The 12,658-nt window shown below is 30.1% G+C and overlaps 1 protein-coding gene across 1 annotated transcript; it reads left to right on the plus strand.

Annotated features, from left to right (window-relative positions):
* The first annotated feature begins 1,956 nt into the window (after positions 1-1,956).
* On the plus strand, positions 1,957-3,189 carry LOC112280453 (calvin cycle protein CP12, chloroplastic). The gene is made up of 2 exons (XM_024515971.3): positions 1,957-2,249; positions 2,797-3,189. The coding sequence occupies exons 1-2, from the start codon at positions 2,067-2,069 to the stop codon at positions 2,998-3,000; spliced, it is 387 nt and encodes a 128-aa protein (XP_024371739.1). The 5' UTR covers positions 1,957-2,066; the 3' UTR covers positions 3,001-3,189.
* The last annotated feature ends 9,469 nt before the right edge of the window (positions 3,190-12,658 follow it).

The raw sequence follows: 12,658 nt of genomic DNA on the forward strand, positions 1-12,658 counted from the left end.
CATTAATATTTTTTACTTTAGAGTGGGATTTTAGTCTATTTTAATTTAGAATAATTGGACTCTATTAAAGATATTAAAGGTTTTGCCTCTTGATTATATGTACAATATATGAGTTTTATTAAGATTGAATATAACAAGTGAATGTCAAGTTTATATGCCCCACAAATCTTGTAAAGAAGCCTTTACAATGTTATAAATGAGTTTCTTCTTTTCTTTCTTCTTTTTGAAATTCTTGTTTTTGTTTTTGAATTGCATAAATTATAAATTTGATGAATTTTTTAAAACTAATTGCATAAATTATAAATTTGATGAATTTTTTAAAACTAATTGCATAAATTTTCATAAGATTTGAAGTTGTGGATTTTTTGTTTGATTTGTTAAACAATGGATATTTAAAAGATTTATTTATAATTTAGGTCCAATTTTATAACTAAAAATATATAATTTGTGAATAAATTTATTGTATTTTTGGAGGTCTCAAGTACTTTTTTAAAAAAAAGTTTGAATGAACTATTAAGCATGACACAAGATAATTCAAGCATGTTACTGATACCACAACAATTTTATGCTATTGCCACCACAACTTGCCATCTTCTACATGTCATCACAATTTTTGCTAATGTCATCACATGTTGCCCTGAACTTGTATTGCACATCACAATATACTTTATAAAATATTAAAATTTACATCTATAAAGAATATACATTTTATATACTGTGATGTACATTAGCAATGTACCATAAAGTGTATTATGGTGTATAATGCTAGTTTAGGGCAACTTGCAGTAGCTTTAGTAAAAACTATGATGATACGTAGTAGATGACATATTGTGGTGGCATTAGCAATATCCTAATTCAATTGCATTAACTAATTCAATATAGAATTTATAAAATTAATAAATTCAAGGATCAAATAATTTGTCATCTTTAAAAATATTAATGATTAATTTGAAGAATGCAAACACATTGAAAATTTACATTTAAAATGTATATTTGAAATAAAAATATTTATTTTTTTTTCTTTTTTTATAAAAAATTAAAATGTCAACAATATATATAATTATCAATTTTAAAATGAAACTATCTTGAATTTTTTAAATGAATTTACTACATGTTTTTATTTGTTTGAACTATACTTTATATTCTTGAAAATTGCTTAATGAATCAGAATAAAATCTATATAAATATAAGTATATATAAAATAAATTAAATATTAATTATAGATGCTTTCCAAAGGATAAAATAATGTGTAATTTACACTTATTGTATAAGTTCAAAGAGGATACAAAATATAAAGAAAAATTGCTTAAACAACTTGTAAGCTTTAACACTACTAATTATTAATTTTCTATAGTATTACATATATATGATTTCAGTACATAGCATCGTGACATGAAGAAATAAATGGTATTCTCACCAGATATGTTTAGATTTTACTAAAACGAATGAGAATATACATATGGACAAAGATCGCACATAAACACTTGGATTCGAATAAGTAAAACGTGTTTATTATTTGGTTCTTTAACTTTAAAAAGAAGAATGATATCCATGTGATCTCCAACAACAAAATATGAAAAGAATTCTGAGAGAGAGAGAGAGAATGAGAGAGAGAGAGAGAGAGAATGAGAGAGAGAGAGATTAATCTGAAAAGACTCCCAGGGAAGGCTCCTCATCACTTTCCGAGCCTACGTACGTGAAAGTAGGGCTGGCAAAAGTAAGTGTACATCAGCTCTACTACTTCCAGGATAAAGGATAAGTGGGGGATGAACTCAGATGGGAACGAATGAATATTTTTCATCCATACGTCAATAAATTAATCCATCCGTCCGCCCTCTTTCCTACCTGTGTCGTCCCTGCTCCGCAGCGTTGTCCACCACAATTTCATTTTGCTTTGCCATCGCAATCCGCAGAGATATCTTCCTGATGTTTCCTCGATCCCTAGACTTCATCTTCTTCCACTTTGCGCCTCTCTCTCTCTCTCTCTCTCGTAGTAGTACTCTGAATTTGTGTGCTTTGCGGAGGTCTGAACCGATATTCCCCCATCCTTTGCCAAGTTAGGAGCTATGGCGGCCCTCACTGTGGCTTCCTCCGCCTGCGCTGCCTTGCCCGCTGCGCCCGTTGCTTCCCTCTCGCAATCGACTTTCTCCACCGCTTCAACTGTCCGGATGACGCCCTTGAAGGTAAACAGGCGGTTGTGCGTCGTTGCCATGGCTACTCCCCCGAACCGGGAAGACGTCAAGGACAAGGTGAGTACCCTCGCGTTTGTCTGACCATAAGGTTGGCCGAGAGATGCCTTTGATCGTTGTGCAGTGTTTGAGATTGTGGCTACCATGCGCGTCGTGATTTTTGTTTTTATTAACGGTTTGTGGTTTTAACCGATTCCTTAGAGTTATGCATTCTGAGTGTCGCACTTTGGAATTTGTAGAAATTTATCTGTTCATAGTGGCTGAATGAGAATTTAATTCTGACTCAATCTTGGCTAAGATTCCTACAGGTAATGGATCTTGTAATAGTGGTGACAGTACAGTGGTATTTGCAATGAGTGAGCGTTGAAATAGTGGCTGTATTCTCTTGAACGAGGCTTACAGCACTGTGCAATTCCCTTGCCGTTGGCTCTGCCTCCTTACACTGGCAGCTTTTATCTTTCATTAGGGATGATTATTTATTTATATCCCTCGAGTGTTGTTACTAGATTTTTGTCCTTGTAGAAAACTTCCTTTTAAAACTTGCGAATCGCAATTCATCTCCATCGATCCTAGCGATTGGCAACTCACTGAACTTTCTTCTGCACAGATTCCTAATGCTATTGCTGAGGCTCAGAAGGCCTGTGAAGAGGATCCTACTTCTGCCCCATGCGCCGTGGCATGGGACGAGGTGGAGGAGTTAACAGCTGAGGCTGCCCACCAGCGCGACCGAGAGAAAACCTCAGGCGACCCCCTTGAGAAATACTGCGCAGACAACCCCGAATCTGATGAGTGCCGAACATATGAGGATTAGAATACAGGAATGTGGTTGCTACTGGTATTTTACATGCAACACTGCGCTGCGTTAATTTGGAATGAGCGTTTTCTAGGCTGTATACTATACGCGGTGCTACCGTTGTACAGAAGTATTGGTATTCTTTAGAGGAGTATTCTGGAATCCAAGTTTTTCTAACCATCTAAACCGCACTCCTGATTTCCACTCCTTCTGGGCACTTGTGACATGTAATTCCCCCTCAATTTCGTGCTATATTTATTCGTGACCGTGGAATATGTATGCCAATTGTCAGGGCCATTGGACACTTATCTTGAAAATTTCCGAAATGTTGGACAACGAATTACATTTACCAGCTCTCCATTACAATCCCGAACCGAGCGAATAACCTAGCAGAGGTGATGGCAATGCTGCGGTTTGAGAAAAACGAATTATATTTAATTTGTCGTTCATGCATTCTTACAGAATTTTTGAAATTGCCAATCAAACACTGCTGGCACACCTGGATTGATTCGCAGTAGTAGATATTGTTTTCGCTGAAGTCTATTCTACTAATAAATACACTCATGCTGTCGGGCGTTACTGGAAAATTAATGACATGAGGTACATTTCAACTTCGTCACATGCATGAATTGAGCGTGCTCATAGTATCTGCTCAACCTGAACTTGTTCCCCTGATAGTTGCAAACTATACCATATCCGTAGTTCTAATGTAAGCTGAAAGCAGCGAGATGTGTGCATGGATAGCTCATTATGGTGGAAATCAACTGTCAGCATACAAGACCTTGGATAGTCGAGGCCAATCTGGTCTCGTCGTAACCTTGGTGAACGGATCATGTGTCAGAGGTGTATGGCCCAGAATGTCATTTCAGGTGATATTCAAGCAACTCGGTGTCTGAAGCCATGGATCATCTCTTCCATTCTACACGCCCCCGCCTCACGTTTGGCATTCAGAGGAGGTGGGTTCCTGGCAATCCTCGCAGTCTCTGCAACAACTTCCATTTCCTGGGACTGTCCAATGTAGTTGCAAGTTATCTGCCACTACTCGTTGATAAATACCATCAACTAAAATAGACGAGTTTCTATATCCATGGACAGTACGAAAGTTTATTTCTTATGCTTAATTTAAGCAACTTCTTAATAAAGTGTGAATGATATTCTTAAATACAAAGTTAAATAAAATAAATAAATAATAGTAATGATATTTCATCTTGGAAGTTACATCACATAATTTTACATGATATTAGAGCAAAGTGTTGCCCTAGTTTCTACTAGCAACTAGTTATTGTCTTCTTGATTTACAAAAAATACTTTATTTGTATAATTATCTTTTAAAATATTCTTATTTACTCACCGATTGTTTTATTACATAATAATTAGGCAATCAAGACTATGCCTAAAATTATTATTTATTGGTTATCATAATATCTTATCTAGACTAAGTTAAATGTTCTATATTAAATGTATTAATTGATCCATGCTTAAAGAAACTAATACTCATAGATATGCATTAGATTATTTGTTTGCTAGAAACAATACTTGTTAAACCAAGAACTATAAGCCTTGGTTGACATTCATACAAAACATTTTTAAAAAAATAAGATCTTTGGAATTTAGTGAAAAGATGATCATAAGAAGATTGTTTTACAAAACTTTATAGAAAAAATAAGAAACACAAGCCAAGCAATTAGATAAATCTTAGAAGTTGATAGATAGAAGATAAAGAAGGTTAAAATAATATTTAAAATTTCACTTAATTCCAACTTTTATCTATATATCAATGACTTTTGAAATCTTTGTAAGACTTAGAAATTTCTTAGCAATTTATTTTAAATATATATTATTTTTAATATTATGATTGTAATGAATAAATAAAAATATCTTAAAATAAAAATTATATATATATATATATATGTACTGATTCATATATCATTTAAATGATATTATTTATAACTTGAGATCTATTTCATAGTTACAAATAAATAAAATAATTATCTATTGCATATTAAGTCAACTTCTTTGTAGCTTTGACATTCTAATTTCTTAGGTATAGTTAAAATAATGATTTCCAATCTTCTAAGAACTTTAGAATTAGTTGCACATGCACACTATTGAGTTTTTATTACAAAAAATATCAAAAACTATCAAATAAAGTGTTAATACTTAAAATTTAGAGAATGTGCAACAAAAGATTTTTTGAGATTTATAATTTATAGAGTTAATTGAACCAAAGGGATTAAAAATAGAAAAATAGATAATAATATAATTTATTATATATATAAAAAAACCAAGTATATATCACAAGTGTGCAATGCATTTAGTTTGCTTATTTTATAGCTATATATCAACCTATTTGTAAATTTTGCAAATAATGCTAGAAGAGCCATTAGAGCATACAGTGCTTATTCAACAAAATAATGGTTCAACTATTTTTTAAAGATCAATTGAACAATTATTAAGACAATAATTTGAAGGAATATCTATATTTATTCTTTAAAAAACGTCTTAATAATTGTGTTATAACCATATATATTAACTCCAATAATTACCTAAATAATGTTACAAATATCCAATACAAAGATTTAAAGAATATTCTTAGAATATTCTATTTAGTTTTAAAAGATTCTAAAAGATTCTTAAAATATTCTTAAAATATTTCAATAAAATATTCTAAAAAGATTTTTAGAATCATCTAGGAGGTTTTTAAAATATTCTAATATATTTTAGAAAGTTTTAAGAAGATTAAAGAAGTTGTTTAAGAAGCTTCTTAGAATTGCTTTGTCTCCAAGCAATATGAAAACTTCTTGAGAAGCTTCCTAATATCTAGTATACATTAAAGTTGAGGTTGAGGAAATCTGCAATCTTGATAATACATCTTTTGGAGCTTTAGCACACCATTCTTAGTATTGATCTTATATTCATCTAGTTTAATGAAGTTTTTATTAGCTTTCTTGTTGAAACTCTTCTACTCAATTTCTTATTCAATCTTGTATATAATGTGTGCATGATATTTTATCAAGACTGCCTTCTTATCAATATTAGAGTTTATTCCTTCTTAATAGAGAGTAGATTATCCCTCTTCTTGAAGGCATCTGAGTGCTTTAAAAGTTGTGGATTATCTTTCTTTAAACTAGTATTCTTTAGATTTGTTTTGTTTTGTTTTGTTTTATTTTTTTTTTCTTTCTTTCTTTCAAGATGGTTGGAGGTAAAGATGTTAGTTTGGTTGAGTCTCCTAAGTCCAAGTTAGATATTATTATGAATATACTAAACAATTTATTTCATAGAAGTACTGAAATTGAAGGATTTTTTGCTTCAATTTTAGTACTTCTATGAAATTGAAGGATTTCATGATAATGCAAGTCTTAGAGTAATTTAGCTTGTGATGCAATTACTTTTTGAAACTTCTACATTCAAGAAGGTCGTATCACATGTACCTCAACAAAAAAACTTATATATTCAATAATATAAGAAGCCTCAGATTAGTCTTCTAGAAAAGTTTAATGGTACATGTTCAAAGTTTTGAAGGTTTATTAACCAAATTTGATTGATAACTTTTCTATAACTTGAGCACTATCTAATAGAAGAATTACAAGTTTATTTAGTTGAAACCTTGCTCACAAGACAAGCCATATTTTAGTTTGTTCTTTTATTTGAAAAGAGATTCCAAATCTTGAGTAACTTTGAAGCTTTTGTAAAAGCATTTGCAGAGGTATTTGAAGAACATAACAAGGACTAATGGGAAACAATAAAGATTTGCTCATAACATTAAAAGTCATGCTTTGCATCAATTTATGCATCTAATTTTAGATAATTGGCTTATAACATCAATTGAGATGAATAAGTTTTTATGACCCAATTCTATTGGAGATTAAAGGATAATATGAAAGATCTATTATTATCATTACTTAATCTTCAAATACTCAATGAAGATATCAGCCAAGCTATGAAATGCAATAATCAATTATTTCAACATCAATAAGATCAACACTTATAAACTTTGACAAAACAACATATTAAAATTTTTCACTCCATTGCTTCAACAAATATTTTACTTCCATACTTTGAAGTTGAAAATATGTAAATTTATGCAATACAATTCAAATTTCTTATAGAAAAAAAAAAGAAGTATCAATTTGAATAAGGCCTATATTAATATTGTAATGAAAGAGGCTACAAATCTAGGAATTGTCCAAAGAAACAATGTATAATCAAGACTAAGAATGTGATTGTTTAGAAAAACAAAGAGGCATAGTCACAATAGGGACCATATGGTTGGATATTCCAATACATCAAATTCATCAAAGTTCCTCTTTTTTTGCCTAATCTACTTATTATTTAATTATATCTTTATTTCTTGGCCTGTAAAAACTTCAAAAAAATGCCTTATTAGATTTAAGAGCATATGCTTACTTTTTAGATGAGGACTTTTTTAAACTTCTTAAAATTCCTCTAGTATGAAAGTCAAAAACTAAATACATAGAAGTAATAGATAGTCAACATTTATCTTCAAGCAATATTACTCATCAGACTATATTGCTAGAAATATAATAACAAAATAATAGAAAAATAATATTCAATATTATTAGAACCATGTCCAATTCTATTATTTTAGAACTTTTATGGTTGAAAAGATAATCCATCTATAGATTAGTGATTTCATAAGGTTGAATTTCCTGTAGAATCCCTTTGGGCAAAACCTATCAAGAAATCATAAATAACAAAGCCTTGATTTTTTAGAGTAAGAGCTTTTATGAAAAAAGTTAAGAAGGAAATACCATTTTTTATTTATGCAATCTCAACTTGTAAAGAAGCAAGCTCGCTAGTAGCTATTCTACAGCAATATAAAGAATTTCAAGATATCTTCAAAAAAAAGAATATTAATATATTGCCAAAACATTGATTGTATGATTGTGCGATAGATCTTCAAGAAAGGACTCAACCACCATTTGGCACAATCTACAAACTATTACAGAATAAACTTTTGGCATTAAAAGATTACATCAACAAAAATCTTGCAAAGAACTTTATTTGGCATTTCAAATCTCCAAAAAGTACACCAATATTTTTTATGAAGAAAAAAAAATAGATCTTTATAAATACATGTTGATTATTATGGTATCAAAAAAAATAATGATGAATAATTGTTATCTATTACCATTAATATTAAGGCTTTTGGAAGAACTCAATCAAACCAAATTCTATACTAAAATAGATCTTCAAAGAATGTATAATTTGGTGTAGATTAAAGAAGAAGATGATTGAAAGACAACATTTTAGATAAGGTACAAATATTTTAATATAATGTCATGCCTTTCAAATTGAAAATTTCTCCAATTATATTCTAAAATTTAATAAATGATATTTTTAAAATTTTTTTGGACACATTTGTTATCTGTTATCTTGATGATATCTTAATCTATTCTAAGACTCCTAAAGAATACAAAAAATATGTCAAATTAGTCTTACAAAAGTTATAAGATATAGGATTATATGCCAAATTGAAGAAATGTATATTCTATCAACCAAAAGTAGAGTTTCTTGAAAATATTATATCCAATGAAGGCATATTGATGGATTCAAAAAAAGTTCAAGTTGTAATAGAGTAAGCAACTCTAAAGACAATATGGGATGTATAATATTTCTTGGATTTGCTAATTCCTATTGGATATTTATCAAGAATTACTCTCAAGTTGTTTTTCTTTTCACTTAGTTGATATCTAAAGTCAAATTCGAATGAAAACCTCAAACATAAATTTTTTTTCAAGATTTGAAGGTAGTTTTTACTACAGCTCCAATATTAATGCATTTGGATTTTATGGAGGCCTTTTATTTGGAAATTGATGCTTTTGACTTTGTATTAGGAGTTGTATTATTACAAATGGAAAAGGATGGAAAGTTCTACCTAATTGTGTTCTATTCAAAAAAATTTCAACTATAAAGATCAATTATGAGATTTATAATAAAGTGCTTCATGTAATTTTAGATTCTTTTTAAATATAATTTCACTTACTAGAAGGTACTACACATCTTATGGGTGTATATATAGATCATAAAAAATTAAAATATTTCATGTCAACTCAGATTTTAAATTGCTGCTAAGCTTGTTGAAACATATTTTTATTTTGTTTTGATTTTGTGATTACATATTGATAAGAAAAGTAACAAGGACTATCAAATTCTTTATCAAGGAGATCATATCTTGTTCTAAAGGCTAAAAAAGCAGCATTTAATTAGCAATACACTAATCTCTTGAAGCCAAAATAATTTCATCTTTTTACTACTTCTATGGTTACATTTGTTGATTCAAGTTTTCTTGAACAAATTCATGTAGCATCAATTAAAAACTTATTATTTCATAATATTAATTAATATATAGAAAATAATAAATTCAAGTTTTTAGAATATCTTTTGTATTTTGAAGAATGTTTATATATTCCAAAAGGACTGATGCAACTTCATGTTTTTTAATCTTGTCATGACTTTCCAACTATAGGACATTTTGGATTTAAGAAAATATTAGAGCTTATCTCTTGATTTTTTTTGATGGCCACAAATGTGGAAGATCATGCAAATGTGGAAGATCATGAAGTACTTTGTTGTCTTATGTGACATATATTCAAGATTTAAGAATTATCAATATTGTCCTTATGGACTTCTATAGCCACTACCAATTTCAAAGCAACCATGGTCTTTAGTATCAATGGATTTCACTACTAATTTGCTACCATTAGCTACATTGAATACTATCTATATTGTTGTAGATTGACTTACAAAGATGGAACATTTTGTCTTGTGCAAAAAGACAATTTTTGAAAAAAAAAATAATAGGATTTTTTTTGATCATATATATATATATATATATATATATATATATCATGGCCTAGCTGATGATATCATTTCTAATTGAAGACCTCAATTTATAAAAAAATTTAAGAAATTCCTATTTAAGATATTGAAAGTGTATATATATATATATATATATATATATATATATATATATTTTATTTTATTTTTGGACCAATGGTCAAAGAAAATAAGTCAATCAAGTTTTGGAGTAGTATTTGTGATGTATCATTAATTATTAATAAGATGATTAGATATTATATTTATTTTTAATGGATTTTATTTATAATAATACTCTTTATGCTTCAATTTAGTAAATACCATTTTATGCCAATTATGGTTATCATCAGAAGCTTGATTTTTTAGGTACATCAAAGGATGAAAAACCAATAGTTGAAGATCTTATAAAACAATTGTAATAGCTTTAAACAACATTGGAGCTTCATTTACAAATAGATGAAGATTCTTATAAAGCATCTTCATACAAGTTTAAAAAAAAATTCCTTACTTTTTAAATAGGAGATAAATTATGGCTTCTTCAACAAAATATCTAGATCAATTGATCTTACAATAAGTTGAATTATGAAAGAATGAGACCATTTTGCATTCAAAAGCAAATAAATTTAATGACTTATCAGTTGGAACTACCTACATTCATGACAGTACATCTAATCTTTTATATTTCTCTTAGAGGTGTATACAAAATCAACTATTCTAGGAAGTATACTACCATTACCACCTTGTATTCAAATAGATAATTATGTAGAATATGAGATAGAAAAGGTCATTGATTTTCAACAAAGAAAAGGCAAGTTGGAGCATTTTATTCATTGGTGTAGTTATGATATCAATGAGCATATATGAGAATCAACAAAAAATCTAGTTAATGTGTGTCACGGACATACTCATGTAAGCTAGTAATTACATATACAAATAGGTGGAAGTAAGTAAAAATAGGTAAAAGTAAGTTAATTCTATAGTATTTAATATGGAAGCTTCCTAGAAGCTTTATAGATGCTGTTTTGACTTCATAGGTGTCTTTAATTGACTTTTTGGATTAGAAACGTGGTCAACAAGTTGGCCATGTGCCACATATATTATTAGCTTGAAGATCAAGCTAACTATGTGGCCCACACGTAGAAAAACTTGTATTATAAGTCAAGGCATGTGTTCTATAAAGTCAACACATATTGGAGGTCCTATAGAACGTCGCCATGTAGCCCCTAGTTAGATAATATATATAGAGACAAGAGTGAAGCCTTCTTCACTCTTGTCAACTCCTTTCTTGCTTCCAGTCTAGTTTCAAAGGTCTCTAGTTTTCTTGTCATTTGGCAATAGCCATTCCAGTTTTTCTTTCAATATATATACTTGTTTATTTATATTTTGATACCTTTCTTTGAGTGAAGGCTCACTTGTGTGAATTGATTTTTCATTGAGTTCTTGTCCTTGACAGATTGACAAGAGTATACCTACAATATCAGAGCTTTGTCTAATCTTGATTAAGAGAGGATTACCTCTTTTTCTTGAAAAGTTATAAGCATATTAGAAGTTACGGATTACCCTCTTCTAAACTGATATTGTCCTTAGTATTTTCTTTGTTTTCAAGTTCTCTCTTCTATTTGTCTTGAGCAATATTAGACATGTTCTCTTTTCTAAGTGTTATCATAGCAAAAATTGTTGAAATGAAGAGTGCAATGGCACAAATACAAGAACAATTGAGGGAGTTAATGCTTGCGATGCATCAACTCAATTTACCACCAGAAGGAGCAACAAGATTAGTAGGAAGTGAAGATATAGAAATGGTTGGAGCTGCTTCAACATCTACAACAAACCATATCCTTTCTTCTATGGTGGAATGCCCTTCCAGTGTTAGAGAATCAAGAATTGAACTACCCGAGAAGTTTGATGGCACTAGATCCAAGTTTCGAGGATTTATCAATCAAGTGTAACTTGTGATTGAACTTCAACCCCAAAGCTATCCAACTCCAGGATCGCAAGTTAGATTCATTGGTACACTTCTTTCAGATTCAGCACTATCGTGGTTTTCATCTTTTCTTGAATGACGAGATCCAATATTGGATAATTTAGAGGTTTTTCTGGCAAAGTTTCAATCCATATATGGAAAACATGATGCAATTCATGTTGCAACCAATAAGATCTATGTTTTATGACAAGGCAATCGATCAGTAACGTTGTATGCTTCACAATTTTGACAACTGATATCAAGTGGGATGATGCTGCACTTATTAGCCAATTTCTCTATGGATTACAATATGAGGTAAAAAAATTAATGCTCAACTTACCTGATCCTCAAACATTGAGTCAAGCAATTAACTTTGCTGTGAAGCGCGACAATCACTTTTTTGAATTTCGATCTGCGAACCGTATAAGTGGACCTCAACGTTACCATAATTCAATGGCAACACCAACACCTCTTCAACACATACATTCGAAAGTAGATGATATGCAAATTGATACAATACGTTTCAAACCTCTTACTGAGCAAGAAAAGACTCGTCGTCGTCAAGAAAGATTATGTTTATATTGTCAAGAATCAAAGCACACTGCTCAATATTATCCAAAGAAATGACGCAATCACAAAATGAGGAGTATGGCTGTGAAAGAAGAAAATATGTCAAAAAACGAGTTTATTCAGCTACAATAGGGATAGTGCGACTGGAACCTTGCACAATATCTAGTAAAAGTCCTATTCTCTCTTCAGAGCCTTCTCCTTGTTTTACATCAAATATTATTTTAGGACCTAAATATTACATAGCCTCTACCTTATTAGATTCAGGAGCCTCAGCGTATTTCTTAAATGAAGAATTTACTAAAA

Source organism: Physcomitrium patens, chromosome 3 (genome assembly GCF_059467195.1).
Source record: "Physcomitrium patens ecotype Gransden chromosome 3, ASM5946719v1, whole genome shotgun sequence".
Taxonomy (NCBI): domain Eukaryota; kingdom Viridiplantae; phylum Streptophyta; class Bryopsida; order Funariales; family Funariaceae; genus Physcomitrium; species Physcomitrium patens.

Bases quoted from the DNA above. Each gene is read 5' to 3' on its own strand.
- LOC112280453 (XM_024515971.3), top strand. From the start codon at position 2,067: ATGGCGGCCCTCACTGTGGCTTCCTCCGCCTGCGCTGCCTTGCCCGCT. The intron at 2,250-2,796 runs GTGAGTACCCTC...TCTTCTGCACAG, and splicing joins GGGAAGACGTCAAGGACAAG to ATTCCTAATGCTATTGCTGA.